At 36.9% G+C, this 18,425-nt stretch overlaps 1 protein-coding gene across 6 annotated transcripts in view; it reads left to right on the top strand.

Annotated features, from left to right (window-relative positions):
• GRM1 (glutamate metabotropic receptor 1) overlaps positions 1-18,425 on the top strand; it is a 336,860-nt gene that overhangs the window by 230,286 nt on the left and 88,149 nt on the right. For all 6 annotated transcript variants that reach the window (XM_019744493.3, XM_019744494.3, XM_074333687.2 and 3 more), the window contains exon 4: positions 10,186-10,421. In XM_019744493.3, coding sequence (XP_019600052.3) covers positions 10,186-10,421 — 236 coding nt within the window. The remainder of the gene's footprint in view (positions 1-10,185; positions 10,422-18,425) is intronic.

The raw sequence follows: 18,425 nt of genomic DNA, 5'->3' as shown, positions 1-18,425 counted from the left end.
TCAAGTTGTTGTCCTTTCAGTGTTAGTTGTGGAGGGCGCAGCTCAGCTCCAGGTCCAGTTGCCATTGCTAGTTGCAGGTGCACAGCCCACCATCCCTTGTGGGAGTTGAAACTGGCAACCTTGTGGTTGAGAGGATGCGCTCCAACCAACTGAGCCATCCGGGAGGCAGCTCAGCTCACGGTGCCGTGTTCAATCTTAGTTGCAGGGGCGGAGCCCACCATCCCTTGTGGGACTCGAGGAATTGAACTGGCAACCTTGTGGTTGAGACCCCACTGGCCCATGTGGGAATCAAACCAGCAGCCTTTGGATTTAGGAGCATGGAGCTCTAACCGCCTGAGCCACCGGGCCGGCCCTGAACAGTGCTTCTTAAACTCTCTCTTCTTCTCCTTCTCCTTCTCCTTCTCCTTCTAAATTTCCAATCTAGTGTGGAGTTGTACTTTGGTAAAATATAATAAAAATAAATTACTAATAAATCAAATTAGGATAAGAATATGCAGAATACAAGTCCAAAGCTATATATTTGACTCAACATAAAAATCTCATTTCAATAAATATAATAAAAATAAAGGAAACAAAGGAGAAAAGAAGTACAAGACTGTACCCATTTGTCACTGGAAGTGCATGCCTAGGTGATTAGTAGTAAAAAATCACTATTATATGCATAAACTGTAGATGTTCTAAATTGTAAATAAACAAAAAGTTGTAAAGGAAGTAGGGTTTCCCTGTGTTAAATGCCTATATGCACACTTTAAACAAACACTGTGCATATCAATATTTAAATATTATACTCTGATAAATGAGTTTATTAGATTATCTCATCTGGATTGGATTAACAATGATATTTGCATAGGATTATACATATGTAAACTGTAAACTACTTCTTTATTTTGTTTTTGTAACATTCCTCATAGAATAACCACCCTCATAGAGATGTGATGAAAATGAAAGAAGAAATTTTATAATTTCAGCAAGTATGAGGTATTCATTTTAAATTTTGATCCCAGGTAAAGCAAGGGATGCTGTATTTTAAAAAGTCATCTTCAATATTTTATCAGTAGCCATTTCCAATTATTTATCCCATAAGGTTGTAGTTCAATTTAAATTACCTTTTCATGAAACAAATGGATTGTGGATCCATTAATTTCTTAGATGAGGATTTTAAAAATGAATAATAAATGTAATAACATTTCACCTGCTATGGACTGAATTGTATCCCCTCCCCCCTAAATTCACATGTTGAAGTCCTAACCTCCAATATGACTGTATTTGGAGATAAGGCCTTTAGATGAGGTAATTAAGGTTAAGTGAGGACATAAGGGTGGGACCCTGATACAATAAGATTAGTGTCCTTATAAGAAAAACAAAAAATGAAAAACAAGAAAAAGAGAGAGCTTGTTCTCTCTCTTTTCTCTCAGTGTTTATTCGTGTGTATGTGTGTATATGTGTGTGTGTGTGTGTGTGAGTGTGTGAGTGTGTGTGTATACCGGGGAGGAAAGGCCATGTAAGGACATAGTCTGTAAGCCAGGAAGAGAACTCTCACCACAAACAATCAGTTAGAACCCTGATCTTGGACTTCTATTCTCCAAAACTGTGAGAAAATACATTTATGTTATTAAAACCACCAGTGTACAGCATTTTGTTATGGCAGCCCAAGGAAACTAAGGCAATCAAATTCATAAAGTGTTTGCTGACAACACTTTGCAGATAATAATATCAAGATCATGTTTCCTCACTGACGGTTACTTTTTTAAATAATGTTGTGACCTAGCAGTATACAAAACACTCGTTTTTCAAAGTTTCTAACTTTTAATGGTATCAGTTAAAAGAGCAAGAAAGACTTTCTTATCCGTATGTTTAAATGTTGGGACCAAATTGATTTTCTATTCTGAAGAGGCACAAAGAGTTTGTTCTGTAGTTCAAACACTCTTGACATAACCTCCCCTTGATACCAATAGTAGCTGTTTATGGTCAGGTTCCACATTATCACAACTGGTTATGTGGGGGAAAAAAATAAATGACAAAGGATCCCTAATTTTTAGCATTTACGGGTTTTTTTTAAAGTACATATCTCTATCATGGATAATATTAACCTATCAACATGAAGTTGCTGAACACAGCATTCAGAAAAAAGGCTAACCATCAGTTCTGATGAGCCAATGAAAGCCACCTCCAATATATCGGTTCTTACAGAATTCACATTTTGTAGTATGATGTCACTAAGAATTGTTCACTTCAGCTGGCCTTTTTTTTTTTGTAAATCAAGACTTTGTCAATGAAGGAAGTATCACATTGACTTACAGTCTCTCACAATGTACTTAACTTAGGTAACTATTCCAGAATGTTTTCCTGATGTTGGCAGTTGCAGCATCAGAATATATACTTAGAAGGAACTTAAACTGCCAACTACATTTGTTGACAAAATAATGCTTCCTAATTTTATAAAATTTAGAGCTAGCTGTGTGTCTTAGCAATGAAGCTAAAAGATCTAAAAGAGAGCAGTGATTTCTTCCTTCAAATCTTCATCATTTTCCCATTGCACATATACTACAAGAAGTGCCCCAGAAGCAATAGCTGTACATTCGCCAAGTTACAGGGAAAACGTGCTTTGCCAGATTTACTTATTCAATGAGTTGGTTTTCTGTACTATTAGATAGTTTCAGAAATCGTCCAGCTAGGATGGCATCAGAAAGTAGTACCTGAGGTACCTTCTTTACCAGAGTCACTGAACATTTCTAAGTATGTTTATACAGTCATTCAGTAGTATCTCGGCAACTCTACGAGTATTTTAGACTTAGCGACTCAAAATGCCACTTCATATAAAACTCATGAAACACTAATTATATGTAGAATATTGAACATATGCTTCTCTCCGTTTTTTAATTCAACACTTTTTCTTTCCGAGATTTATTTATTTAAATTATTTAAATTTAACCCTTTGTGGGTGTTTTTTTTTTTGTATAAATGATTAGTAAATGTTGATGATTTCACGTATTTTTCAGTTTAAACAGCTCTACAAAAATAGATTATGGTTTCAGCATTTCACTATCCATTTGGGATAAAAACAAAATTCAATATATAAGCCGACATAGTTTCGGGGATATTTCGTTGGACCTCTTCTTGCCCTCATTTCTGTGGAATCAATTCCTATTGTCCTGTCTGCATTTGAATATGATTGCCACATTCAGCAGTGTGTCTTATTAAAAGGAAACAAAAAGTTCAGTGAAGCTTGTGTGGCCACATATGATTGAAGTTAAAGTAAACAATGAATTTCATTTCCTAATTTAGAAAATAATATTAAATATTAACTTATAAGATAGACTTGATTAAAATTTAAAGTGATTATAAAAACAAATTTATAAAAATAAGTGCTTTAACATTCTCAGATGTTTACATACTTTTGGGTTACAGCTGGCAAAGTAACCTTAAAATGTCATACATTATCAGATGGCTTTACTGCATGTGACATACATACAGCTTAAGCCACAGGCAATTTACTATATGAATTTAAAAACAAAGTGTTTATAGTCTATTCAATGACATGAGTTCACCAATCATGTTCTTAGATATTGCAACAATGTCTAACTGCTATAGATTTTTCTAAATGCTTATTCTAATTCTCTGTATACTTACTGCCTCACAGACTGGTAACAAGTAGTTCATGAGTTGGCCACCAATCCTTGGATCACACTGTGAGTAGCACTTTCGCAGAGAAGTCTTTCCCAAATGTAGATGTAGCTCAGTACATTGCATCATGAAGCGATTGATGGTAAAGAATTTGTATTATGCTAAGTGAAGTACCATAAATCAGACAGAAAAAGTCGAGAACCATATGACTTCACTGATATGTGGGATATAAAACTGAAAGCAACAAAGGAACAATACAAACAAATAAAAAAACAAAAACTCATAGACACAGACAATAGGTTAGTGGTTACCAGAGGGTAAGGGGGTGGAGGCTGGTAGATGAAGGTAAAAGGGATCAAATATATGGTGATGGAAGGAGAACTGACTCTGGGTGGTGGGCACACAATGGGATATATAGATGATGTATTACAGAATTGTACACTTGAAACCTATGTAATTTTACTGACCATTGTCATACCAATAAATTTTAATTAAAAAAAGGCAAGAGTTTGTAACATCTAGTAAGACTCCCTCATGTGCTAGATATTGGGCTAAGTGTTTTACAAGGATTATCTCATTTAATTATCACATAACTCTAAGAGGTTCATACCATTTCCATACCTATTTTATAGGTGCAGAAACAGTCTTAGAAAGTTGAAATAACCAATTCCTATTTCATGTTGTCTTACAGGATTAGTCGAATGAGAGACAAATTGGGCTGTTACTTTGGGAGTAGAATTTGAAGGAAGAAAAAGATCTGGAGTAGTCTCTCCTTATCCATGGTTTCACTTTCCATGGTTTCAGTTACCCACAATCAAACACAGTCCAAACATATTAAAAGAAAAACTCCAGAAATAAACAACTCATAAGTTTTACGTTGCATGCTGTTCTGAGTTGCGTAATTAAATCTTACACCATCCCGCTGCATCCCGCCCAGTACATGAATCACCCCTTCATCCAGCACATCCAAGCTGTATGTGCTACCCCAACATTAGTCACTTGTAGTCATCTCAATTATCAGATCAACTGAATTGCAGTTCCTGTGTGCAAGTAACCTTTATTTTTTGTGATAGTTATTCTATTTTATTGTTTATAGTTATTGTTAATCTCTTATTGTGCCTAATTTATAAACTAAATTTTATCATAGGCATATATATATATATATATATATATATATATATATATATATATATATATATATGATAAAACATAGTACTGTGTATATATAGGATTTATTACTATCCATAGTTTGGTACTGGGGGTCTTGAAACCTATCCCCCATGGATAAGGGGGAACTATTTTACTTGTCCACAAGTAACTCCCTTCATTGGCCCTCCCTTCTTTCACATCAAGTTGAAATTATCTTGATACATGAAAAGTGGCCTGGAGAAGGTTTAGGATATGGCCTTCGCATTGACATGGTTGTGTGCAATATTTATTGGTAGATACCTTCGCCCTGCATTTCTTCTAGGAGAGGAGGATAGTCACAAGGTGGCAGATGATTCCAGGCTCAGGATGCTGGGCATGGGTTGGGGAATAGGGGGAAGGAACAGATTGGAAAATAAGGATAACTGATCTCACCTGATCTCCTTTACATACAGGTTCAACTTCTTGATAATTCTCTTCATTTTTCTTCTTTTGCCTTTGACACCTTCCCATTCCCTCCTCCACTTTGGTTAATTTTCTACTGAAACACCATAGGGCTAGAAGTAAGCCTTTTGTTTGATTTCTACTTCGAGCAGTGCAGGGCGGAAAAGGTGAAAGTATCCCCTTGTCCTCACTTCTGATTTTCAGTGGCCTGAGTGACGTCTAAATGCCTGTCCCAGATAATTAAATAAAGAGACCTGCAGTTTGTGTCAGTTCTCTATTCATGGCAATAGCAGCAACTAATTTTAAAATTAAATCTAAACTAATTGTGAGCACTACACCAATCCCTGGTTCATCAACACCTCCGCTGTGCTTTCATATTGCAATGTAATTAGCGTGTGTGTGCACGTGTGTGTGCACGTGTGTGTGTGCATATCTATCTGTGAGTTTCCACAGCTTTTATCTAAGAATTCTAGAACCAAAGAAGTGTCTCAAGTATCTCTATGTACTTTCTAAAAAAAATCTAATCATATCCTATCCCTGCTTAAAATCTGAGTAGTTTCTCACCACCATAAAAATAAAATCCAAACCCCTTAATTAACAAGGATATTAAGGTTCTTCTAGATCTTGCCTGAGCTTGTCTTGCATTCTGGACCTTGCACACTGTTAAGTAAAGTGAATGCCTTGCTGTCATTTGAAACTTTTGTCCCTTCTTTAGCTGGTCCCTTTTCCATCTCCCCTTTTACCTGTGTAACCTGAACTCATCCTTTAAGTCTCAGATGTTGCTTCTCCTTGGGCAGAATCTCCCTTGACGTGATCCCTTGGCCTTGCTCTGTGCTCCTGAAGCCGTCTTCCTTTCCTTTCAGTCTTTGCAATGCCCTGTGGCTATTGTGTATTCAAGGCCAGTCTTCTCCACTTTTGTAATTGCCTTGAGGGCGGGAGCCTTGCCTATACTTTTTAGCAATGTATGTAGAGCAGTCAGCAAAATACCTCACTCATGCAACATTCTTAGTGAATAAATGTTGAATGAGTAGAGCCAGTCTAAATTATTATTGAAAAAGTTGCTATGACCTCCAGAAAATTTCCCACAATTGACATCACCTGATTTGAATTACATTATGCTACATTTCTTCAACCTTTGTAAATATGATTAGCATTGCAATTTATAGAATTTTGTGCTTGTTCACATATATTTTTGAAAATAGTGTTTTTATTATGCTTTTGTTGTATCTCTGATGATAATATAATCTGTGAATAGTTTTAAAGAATTATAGTTTTATTATCAGGTACGCAAAATTACTTGAACTCATAACACAAATCAAATTGCTTTATTCCCTAGACTTAAGTATTTTAATTGAATGTAAACTGGTTTTACTAAAATGTTTTTGAACAATTTTTAAAATGAAGACTATTGTATTTCTGGGATTTTTTCTTTTGCTATCGATCTGCTTATTAAATTATTTTTTACTGATACAATGCAAAAATAACACTCATGTAGCTCTTGTCAAGTTATGATTGGTAGAATAAGAAATAATATTTCCTGTTGTTAATATCAGAATTTATGAAGTAGAAAAAAATCTTATTATTCAAGTTGGATTGTGAAATTTTTCTAGGGAATGATTTTGTGGGAAGAGAAGGACAGCCTCGTGAAAGAATGGCTCCGTGTAAAGATTACTGTACATTTGTGAGGAATAGTTAGGACAGGTAGCTTTCTGTGAAATGTTCCCCCTGCTCACCCACATGATGCAGTTTTATTTCCAGACCCCAGATAGGAAAAAGAGCTCATAACTGGGAGACAGATGGAGCAGCAGAAGCTGCGCCAGGCCGTGAACGTGCCTTGTAGAGAGTTCAGCACTTCTGAGGCTGGTCAGCACCAGCTCAGCGGGATGCACTCCAGGCCCTGGGGTGAACAGGTGGCTGCAGGTCGGCACCAGCTCAGTCACACCACTGTCACCATCAACAACAAAAAGAAAAACTTACACAGGTTATCAGGCAAGCTGCCGGCTCCCTGTTTGCAAGTCTGTTTTCTGGGGAATTCACCAAAGCAGAATCAATATGCCTATAAAACTAAACAGTGAAAATCCTTTAACATTCCCTGTAAATGCATAACACAACTGGTATACAGACAAAACAGTTTACATATATGAAAACTAGGAGTTGCTTTGCGGATGTTTTTCAGCCACTTTTTATTTGTTAGCCTTTCCTAACACCTTACCTGTGATAGATTTAAGATCTTAAACAAAACTTTAGCCATTAACACTTCAAAAGATATTTGCCAAGGAATCCCAGTTGAACATTTTCTCTAGCACATCTGGTTCTCCTTGATTTTGTGACCTCTTGGATTTAATACCAACTCAAATTTCTGGAAGCGGCTTATCTACAGTGAGGACGAGGGGCTTTGACCAACCGGCAAAAGGGATTTAGGGCTCCACATCACGAAACCTTCTGACTTCAAATTGTCTGTAGTCATCGATGAAGGTTTAGGCCTATGATGCGTTTCTCTGTGTTGCTGGGAAAAAAGGCAAGAGGTCACGCTTTCTCTGCTTCTAGCCCCAACGTATGATATTTGCTTTCGTAAGCTGAGAGTGTTTTTTTTCCTTTTTTTCTTTTTTTTTTTTTTTTTTTAATACAAATAAATGTAAGTCATTTCATACATTTTAAAAAATTTTGGGTTTCTTGTTCAGACTGCACACACGTAAGTCTCACATAATATTAAACCTTGGAGAGAAACACAGTCCAGGCCTAAACTTTATGTCAAAAAGTAATTCTTTTTTCAAGTTATGTCATTTTGATTTTAAATATATACTCACAGGAAGAATTTCTTAAGAGCCTAACTGGTTTTATTTTTACCCTTTTTTTTTTCAGCATGACATGAATTATATAGCTCAGGTCTTTAAATTGATTGCTATGATATAAATGCGAATAAATCTAGTTAAACTAGTTTGAGCTTTTTTTCAGTAGACTGAGCGTATCGAAAGATAAATTAGTCCATCATTTTATTTTCTTTAATCAGTTTGACTGGTCATCATATCGGTGATGGTGAGTAGAGAAGGGCTTGCCAGAAAAATACTCAAGTCATTTATCACGAGGGAGCAGAGCTGAGTAGCCTTGTGGTAATAGACTTACAGTACTTCGAGAACTTCCTGTGGTCTCTAGGCTAACAGTTCCTAGGCTAGAATTTATACCTCCACCCCCATCTCCTGCCACAGTTCTCTCAATGCTCCAGCCCTACTGACTCTCTAAATTCCTTGAATGAGCCATACTCTTTCCTATGTTAGATGATCTACCAGGAACCTTCCACATCAATCCCTCTTCAACTTTTCACCTGAATAATCCTTTGGGTCTAAGATCAGACACCACTATCTTAGGAAAGCCATTTCTGATCACCCCTGTCCCACCTACCCTCACATATGCACATACACACCTGACTAAGGTAAACCCCCAAACCCCTCCTCCTTATAGTACTGGTCCCTTCTTTACCTTCATAGCATCTGTAATTCTTATTTAGTGTCTGTTTCCCCCACAAGTCTGTAACACTATAAGAGCAAAGAATAGCATGCCTCATTCTCCACTGAATCCTGAGCATTGTAGAGAATCTGACACATAGAGGGTGATAGGTAAATGCTGAAGGAAGGAAGGATTTCTCTTTTCTTAGAGCCGTTACTTTAAAAAACATGCCATTATAAATTCTTTCTTTGTCCCTTTGAGATATAAATTTGCTCCCAGCCTTTGCCAAGTTTTAGAACAGAAATTTCTTTCTCAGGCACCTGGGAGCCATCCCTATGAAACGTAATCAAGAGTGATAGCAAACCCTCATCCCCCAGTCTCTGTGGGAAAGCGGGAATCTAACTTAGATAAGTGACAATTATCAAATGCAGATGGCTTCATCACATTGACCAAATCCCTTAATGTCCTCTAGCACTTTCTCACTAGCTCATCCCAGCATTTAAAATCCCTCCCACTTTTTGTTTCAGAGGATTGGGTTCAGTGTCTGGTCTATTGAAATACTCTTCAATAAAATCTGTTTTGCCTATTTAACTGTCCAGTGCCATTTTTCTTGGACACCCTCTTGGAAAGGAATCACAGCCACTCACATGAGGCTTGGCCTAGCGTATATGTATGTCCACGTGAATTAAATTGGAGTTGCACCCCTCATGGCAGAAGCTCATGTGCTAGAGGAGACCAAATTAAAAAAATTCAAACCCACTGAATAAAATATCAGTGAATTCCCATTTAGTGAGCAAGATTATTTGGGGGAATGGTATTGTTTTCTTTTAATGCTGTTATTTTGAAATAACATTAGAAGAGGGGAAAAAGCATCTGGTCACTTCTAAGCAATGCAAATTTGAACAATGTCCAGGAGCAAAATCTGTGGTTGTCATGTTTCTGAGCTAAATCCGTGCTCTACCCCATGTAATGCAGCTTATATAATGGTCTTGATTGCAACGCTGAAAGCTTGCAGAGCTCTCATTGGGAAGGAACACCCTGAGTGCCTGAGTCTTGTTTTCTTCTGATTTTGATGGGACCTGATGGGCTTTGTGGTCTAGTTGTAAAGAGCTCTGGACTTGAGAGCCAGGCTGCCTGGTCCATATCCCGGCTCCCCCAAGATTCTAGAACATCTTCTGACTCAGTCAAAGTTGAGTAGCATAGAATCAGATGGCTAAAAATTGCTCAATAAATGTTAGTTATTGTAATTGTTAATATCTTCATCTTCATCATCACTTCCCTTACTGTGAAACACAAACAGGATATTAGGATTTCACAACTTTCTCCTCTGCACAAAAAAAAAAAAAAGAAAAGAAAAGAAAATACAAAAGAAAGAAAAGAAAAAGAAAACAGTCATTGATGGGGAGCAATGATGGCTGAAAATAGACCTTAGCCTTGCTGAATTGCTTCATTCCTACGTAATTCTGAGCTCGATTTGTGAGATGTTTGTCTTTCTCTCTCCCCACCCTGGCCCCTGATGTTTTTTAGTGATGGATGGGCAGACAGAGATGAAGTCATTGAAGGTTATGAGGTGGAAGCCAACGGGGGAATCACGATAAAGCTACAGTCTCCAGAGGTCAGGTCCTTTGATGATTATTTCCTGAGACTAAGGCTGGACACTAATACGAGGAATCCCTGGTTCCCTGAGTTCTGGCAGCATCGGTTCCAGTGCCGCCTCCCGGGACACCCTCTGGAAAATCCCAACTTCAAAAGAATCTGCACAGGTAACTGGTGTTCACAAAAATCATGCCTCAGAGGTTTGCTCGCCTCCTCCAGCCCCACTGCCGCTTGCTGAATGAGAGTAGAAGGTGCAAAGGCTGGGGATGCAAAGACTAAATGGCCATCTTTATTTAAGAATAAGTACAATGAGGAGGGGAGTAGGTATTGCCCCAGGGATTCACGTTTCTTTTTTCTGGAAAGACTGCTCTGGTCTCTGGTGGAGCAAGTGATCAGAAGAGATAGTGGCATCAGTAAAGGAAAAGCAAACTGAGAATTCAGGTATCTAGTTTTCAAACCAAAGGGAAGAGATTTTATTGCAGGCATGTTTCTGAGATGTTAGCCACAGAAACACTGGTTTGATGGCTTTTTCTTCTTTATGATTTGCTTGCCTCAATATACAAGTCAGGAGGAGATGGGATAATGTCACCTAGGGCCATTCCATCCACATGGGTGTATGTGGGCATAGATGGCAGGGAACTCTGCACTGTCATCCATAAAAAGGAATGATGATTCCAGTGATCAGATGTTTCCCAAGCATTGCTGACTAGCATATTGTCTAGATCTTTCAGGGGGTTGGCGAGCTTCACAGGATGTCCTCTGCCAGTAATGACTTAATCTAGGCTTCTTAACATGCTAGTTTTATGAGTATTATCATTACTGCATAGAGCCATTGCTGTCCCCTGGCCTTTCTCAGTATTTCCCATGCTGCAGATAGATCATTGTTGGTCTACCATGGTGCCATTCAAAGCCAGCTGTCCATGCATGACGGGCAGGCATTAAGTCCTGTATCCATGACTAGATTTATAGCACAGTTGTGTGGCAGGTTCTCATATTTTGTGTAACTAGGCTGAGCAGATATTATTTAGAAAAGTCTAGGACCTATTTATTCATATAATTCACATATATAAAACACTGTATTACAGCAAAAAGGGGGGGAGTTGGGGACAGGGAAATATATAACTCATGACTCTCGACCTAGAGACATTTGTAGTCCCTTTGAGAAATTCAAACACCTCATGTAGATAATATAGATAAATAAAAGCCAAAGACAGTGAGTTTTTATAAGACAAGGTAAGGTGATGGCTAATTACATAAAATACTTTTAGTTTTAATAATATTCACACATTGATGTTAGATAATTATTTAAAATACCAAGATATTTAAATGCAGTGACATATGTCTGACTTGGTAAGGGTCAGCAGAGTTCACTGAGAAATTGCCTGGTGTGGATCTGTCTTCAATCAATCAAGATTTTTAGAACTTCCACAGTATGGCTTCTTAGGAGGTTGAGAGCCATGGGAGTGGGGCTGTGTGGGGCGTAAGCGACAATTAGCTACCATCTCTGTCACCTAGGAATCTCAACTGACTTCTCCTGTCTCCCAAATAAGAGACCGACAGAAATTAAACACTCTAATGAGCCTAGTGATTTTGCCTCATTTGCAAAATGAAGAGATTGGGGGTAGAGGGGCAGCAGTTTCCTTGGGTCCAATGGCAGCAGCAGAAGTAGAACATGCATCTCTTAACACCACTGTGCTTGGCTCCTTTTGGACTTAGCATTTAGTGTTATGTTACCTTTTATTGTTCTCTAATCGTTTCCTAATAATTTTGTTTTCTTTCTTAAAATGTAAGATGTTGGAAGATAGAGAGCTCTTGCAACACTCATAGAACTCTGTACAGCGTGGATCTCTGGAATCTGTCATGTTTTGGTGTTGAACTAATCAGTTAATGTATATTCTTTTAGTGTAGGGAGTTGATGAGTTTGACTGTCTTTACACTAAAAGTTAAGGACAATTATTTAGTAAACAAAATATATTTTAGTCATTCAACATTCAACAAAATTTACTGAGCACCTACTATGTGCAATGCTTTATTCTAGGAGATGGAAATACAGCAGAAAACAAAGGAGGAAAAGAACTGCTATCAATAACCTTACATTCTAGTGCAGGGAAATAAACAATAAACAAAAATAAATTAAGCAAAAATATATTCTTATTTAGTGAGTCCTAAGAGCATCAGAGAAAGTGAAGAATGGGGACAGGAAATGACGGGATAGAGGATTTGCAGTTTAAAAGAGAAAGGTAGGAGAAAGCCTCACTGAGAAGGTGACATTTGAGTAAAGGTGTGGAGGCTATGAGAAAGTGAGCTGTGCAAACATTGGGGGTGGGCATTCCAGAGGGACTGGCTAGGGAATAAAAAGAGGGGTCAGCCTGCCTGGCTTAGTGGAAGACCAGTAAGGAGCCCAGAATGCCGGAGCAATGAATGCTAGAAGGGTCGGAGGTCAGTCAGAGAGGAACACAGGCGAGCATGCATATCGTGCAGGACTTAACGCCTTAGTGAGGACTCTGGCTTTGTTCTGAGTGACATGGAAACCACTGGGAAGTTCAAGTACAGCAGCAGCAGGATTGCCTTACTTTTTCTGAACAGAACCACTCTTGATACAGTTTTTAAGCTTTGACAGAATGGGAAAAGGCAGAAGGAAGCAGAGCAGTGAGAAGGCTGCTGTAATACAGGTGAGAGTGTGGTGGATGGGGCAATGGTAGTCACAACCCCGGTGGAGAGAAGTGGTTGAATTCTGAATATATTATTTTGAATGTGAGGGGATTTGCTGACAGAATCGTCAAGAATGACTTTGGTCTGAACACCTGGAAAGAAGGTGTCACTATTTCCTGAGGTGGGGAAGACTCTAGGAAAAGCAGGCTGGGGAAGGAGCAGGAGCTAGATTTCAGACAACTTTGAGATGCCTACTAGTGATGCCACTATCCGTGTCACGTTGTCATTGTGGTTCATTAGAAAAACTCAGAAAACTGATCACTAAACATGCTTGAATTTCTTTGTGTAAGAATTTCCAGGATAATATTTTGTGACCTGAGTTCTCAAACAAAAGTGGAACTCTGTGGCCACGTTTAATAATAACATTGCATGTCACAGTACATGCAAATGTCAAGGTTAAAGTCTGAACTTGGTTAACATTCATAGCAAAAAATAGCAGTGTTCCAATTTATAAATTGTTCCTATATTATGCTTGATGCTCAAAGGTACTTTTAAGAGCTTCTCATGTAATTACAACCCTGAATAAACATGTTTATGTTTGCATTCCATTCTGGAGTCAAGTTTCAGCAAATATTTTTCTCGGTTCTTCTTTCTAAGGAAGGCAGAAAGCTTCTTTAACTTGTTTACTTGGAATTAATTCATGAAATTTTTTGATCTTTACTGCCATGGAAATCCTAGAATTTTATCATTGGCAGTTGGTCTATGCTATCTATGTGTGTATACATACGTTCTCGTAAACTCACCCTGCTCTTCAGTGCTGCAAAATAGGCTTCCATGTTGTTGAAGAGCAATATAAACTTTCACTTTATCTATCATTCTTATCTAGTTGAGATCCTTGAATATAAATAAATTGTATAATCTTCAAATGAATATGCAGCCATATTTATGAAAATCAGTGCGATAAAGTAGAATTAACCTTTCCATACAATAGATAGCTACTGTTTCTGTCACTCACTTTGATCTCTTCTAATTGGGTCACTAGGGGTGGTTTGGAAAGTTTTGATATGGCAGTTAGTGTCCACAGAAACCTTTATTTAACTTAATCTCAGATGTCACTATTTAAATAAAAACTCCATGTGCACTAGATTGTCAATTTGACTATTAAGAGTATTGAATCCAGGCTGAATGATTTGAGAATCACTGTGGCTAATTAAAAAGTACTTCATGCAAAGTCTACATCACTGCTTAATTAGTTGAGAATATTGAGGCTTTGCAGATGTGTTGGAAAAGCACTAACGGAAGCATCAAAGCCTAACTTCTAAAACATTTATCATCATCAGGATAGTGAAAAGAGTAGGTATAAAGCAAATCAAAGTCACTCTGTTCCAGTAAATGTCTTAGTTGCTTACAGCATTCGTGTCATATTTGCAATTCTCATCTTTCCTGATGAGAATTGCCAGAAAGATTTGATGGGAGCTGAGAGACTATTGCATTTGGAAATTCAACCACTGGGTCCCACACTGGATCAGTTAGGTACCTACCACATGACTTGGCGGACCTCACTTCACATCTAAGGCTCAATGTCTGCAACTGTAACATATTAATTTCTACTTCACACGGGTGATGTGAGAATCGAGTGAAATAATATGAGTAAAATACTTTGCAACCTGTAAATTCTTACATAAAGGTAAAGTGTTGTTATAAGTGTTATGTCTTACCAGAGAGTAAATAAGTTATGAAATGGGCAACCTCATTAAAATTTATAGTTTTTGAAATGATAAATTTAATATAACTACAGCCCAGGATGTGAAAACTAGAAAAAACAAGTACACAACACTTAATTAATCACCCTTATACAGTGTAAATATGGATATTTCATTTTTTGCCATATAGGTTTTTATAATTTTGTCTAATTATCAGAGCAATTAATACTTACTATGCTTTAACATGTACAAATTGGAAATATAGAAAAGCATAATAAAGATGAAGAGCATTTCGGAAGTGCCTTTATGCAACCACTGATAATCACTGTAAATATTTTATATATTTCTACTAAATACGTGTCAAATTTGTGGTGTTTTTTTATTTTTTTTTATTTTCATACAGTTTAAAATTTTTCTTTGTCATTAGAATCTTTCATTCTTAGAAAAGGGCATAACATTCCACTAACAGATAAGCTATAATTTATTTAACCATTTCATTCTTCCTACACATCTAGACTGTTTTCAGTTGTTCATGAATTATAGAAAGAAAGCAGCTCCTGTGAGACAGTAACAGTCTTCTTCCTAAACCTTTAGTTTTTTGCATTTCAGATAATTTTCTTAAGATATATTTCCAGAAGCTGAATGACTCAATCAAAAGATATAAACAGTTCTAAGGTTTTAAAAATAAGGAGTTCCAAAAGACAACTCCTACCAGCACTGCATGAAATTCTCTGTTATTTTTATTCATTTTGTTTTCATAGTTATAATCATAGGGTGCATATATTCTGTATCTTGTTTTCACTTACGATTATACTTTATTTTTTTGATGTTGCTGCATGGCCCTTACAAACTCCATTTTAATAGTTCCATAATATTCTACAGAATGAAAATGCTATATTTCCTGCCTTTCTTACCTTGTTGTACATTTAGGTTGCTTCCAATTTCCTTCTTATAAGAAAACACTGAATATGGTACAGAATTTTCGTGGTTGTTTTTATTACTATTTTTGGGCTGTTTCCTCCCTAGAGACTCCTAAATATATCATTATTGATCTAAGAACACGACCATTTTTGGGTTTCTTAAAAACATATATTACCATTGTCTTGTAATATGGTTGTATTAAGATTTGCTGAGACTAACAGTATATTAATTGTATGAGTTTAGCAGCTTCACTCTGTCTTCACCAGCCTTTTTCACAATCCAGTGACTTTATAGTCATTTTATATTTTCCCCTTATTTATTGTACCAACTGGGAATAGACGGGCACAATGCCTTTTAAAATCTGGTATGTATTTATTTTTTGTTATTATCCAAGACATAATGAAAGAATTTGGATAATATCTGTAACGTTCACCCAAAGCTCAGGATTTGTCAGATAGTGACAGCTAGTCTGATACAACAAAATTTCAACACCTCTAAGCATGGGTACTCTTGCCCCAGTAGCTTGGAAATGGCAATTTACAATTTTTAGATTGGTACTAATTTTTATAATGTATTTGCCTCACTATTAAGGTTCAAACTTTATGGACTTTCCATTTTGAATTAACTTATTATATAAGGTTGGATAACATTGGTTCTATTAACATTTGATCCAGATTAAGATTGTCTATAAACTGAGATAAGATCCAATTTATTTAGGTAATAATTTCTCTTTGCCGTTGGAAATTTGGCCTACATATCAATATGTACTCCTGGAGAATATTATTTGCCTTCAATCAAGATGTTAGTACTATTAATTAGAGCTTGTGAAAGACTTCACAATTTTCCACCCCTCCCTGTATCTAGGCCCTTTGAAATATGAAAGGGCCCTGCATCTCATGGATAAAAGCCAAACATTTTTTTAAAAAGCCAAACGTTATTTCTTTGGATAAATACCCAGGAGTGGAATTTCTGGGTCATAGTTAGTTCTATTTTTATTTTTTTTGAGGAACCTCCATCCTGATTTCCATAGTGGCTATACCAATCTGCAATCCCACCAACAGTGCACGAGGGATCCCTTTTCTCCACATCCTCACCAGCACTTGTTTATTGATTTATTGATGGTAGCCATTCTGAGAGGAGTGAGGTGGTATCTCATTGTGGTTTTTATTTGCATTTCTCTAATGATTAGTGAGGTTGAGCATCGTTTCATGTCTACTGGCCATCTATGTGTCCTCTTTAGAGAAATGTCTCTTCACGTCCTCTGCCCATTTTTTAATTCAGTTGTTTGTTTTATTGGTGTTGAGTTGTATGAGTTTTTTAAATAAATTTTGGATGTTAACTCCTTATCAGAAATATCATTGGCAAATATCTTCTCCCATTCAGTAAGATGTTTTTTTTTTTTTTGTTTTACTGATGATTTCCTTTTCTGTGAAATAACTTTTTGGTTTGATGTAGTCCCACGTTTATTTTTTTCTTTTTTTCCCCCTTGCCCGATGGAATATATCAGTAAAAATATTACTAAGGGTAATGTCTGCGAATTTACTTCCTATATTTTCTTCTGGGAGTTTTATGGTTTCGGGTCTTACATTTAAGTCTTTAATCCATTTTTAACTTATCCTTCTATATGGCAAAGAAGGTGGTCCAGTTGCATTTTTTTGCATGTATCTGTCCAGTTTCCCAGCACCATTTATTAAATAGAATGTCTTCACCCCAATGTAAATTCTTGCTTTCATTGTCACAAATTAAATGACCAAATAGGGATAGATTTATTTCTGGACTCTATTCTGTTCCATTGATATATGTGTCTGTTTTTATGCCAGTACCGTGCTGTTTTGATTACTATAGCCTTGAATGATTTGATGTCAGGTATCGTGATACCTCCCACTTTGTTCGTATTTCTCAAGATTGCCATGGCTATTCAGGGTCTTTTATGGTTCCATATAAATTTTAGGATTATTTGTTCTTAGGATTATTTGTGCCTTGACTTTTTAAAATACACTTTTTAAGAATAGTTTTAGATTTACAGAAAAATTGTGAGGATAGTACAGAGATTCTGTATAGCCCACAATCAGTTTCTCTATTATTAATATGCTAGATTAGTTAGTATATTTGTTAACAATTAATGAACCATATTGACACATTATTAATAATTAAAGAATGTATTTTATTCAGATTTGGTTAATTTTAATCTAATGCCCCTTTTTTTCTTTTCCGAGATGCCATACAATGGATACCTCACTATGTTTGGTTATCATATCTCCTTAGGCTCTTCTTGGCTGTAACAGTCACAATAAGACTGTCTAAAACACGGAAATTTTGTAGAAAAAACATAGGGAAAAATTGGATAAAGCCGATGTTGTGTTTAGAGACAAAATACATGTCATGAGATTATGTTTTGAGGCTAGAAATGGGCAACAAATACGGCTTTGAACTACAGGGCCCCAATGACACAAATACACTAGTGACTTATGATACTTCATAGAAATGAAACTCTTCCTGGTCTTGAGTTCCAAGATGCCTTTCTCTTGGAGCCATCATTAAGAAACAGTAATGTCCTAAACATTCTCCTTAACATCATTGTTGTGGAAAATAAAACTGGCTTATTAGGGTTATTTCCTATAACATTTTTAAGGTAGGCCAAGGTCATGAGGACTGAATATATTTCAGGTAGGAGAGGAAGGAGGGCAGTGGAGTCAGTGCAGTGCAGCTATGCAAGCTCATTGGAGGACTGAGCTCCTGCCCTAAATAGCTGTTTCTACAGGGCTCTTCCCAAGGCTTCCAGGGACAACTGATAACTCACTAATTGTCCTGTTGATGGTTTCAGGTTGAACTCTTCTGACCCCACTTCACCCCACAATTTCCTTAACTTCTCCATTGATGCAAGACAAGCAAAGA

This window comes from Rhinolophus sinicus, chromosome 2 (assembly GCF_057876585.1).
Source record: "Rhinolophus sinicus isolate RSI-liver-muscle chromosome 2, RSI-T2T, whole genome shotgun sequence".
NCBI classification, from domain to species: Eukaryota; Metazoa; Chordata; class Mammalia; order Chiroptera; family Rhinolophidae; genus Rhinolophus; species Rhinolophus sinicus.
This window is presented reverse-complemented; position numbering and strand designations above follow the sequence as displayed.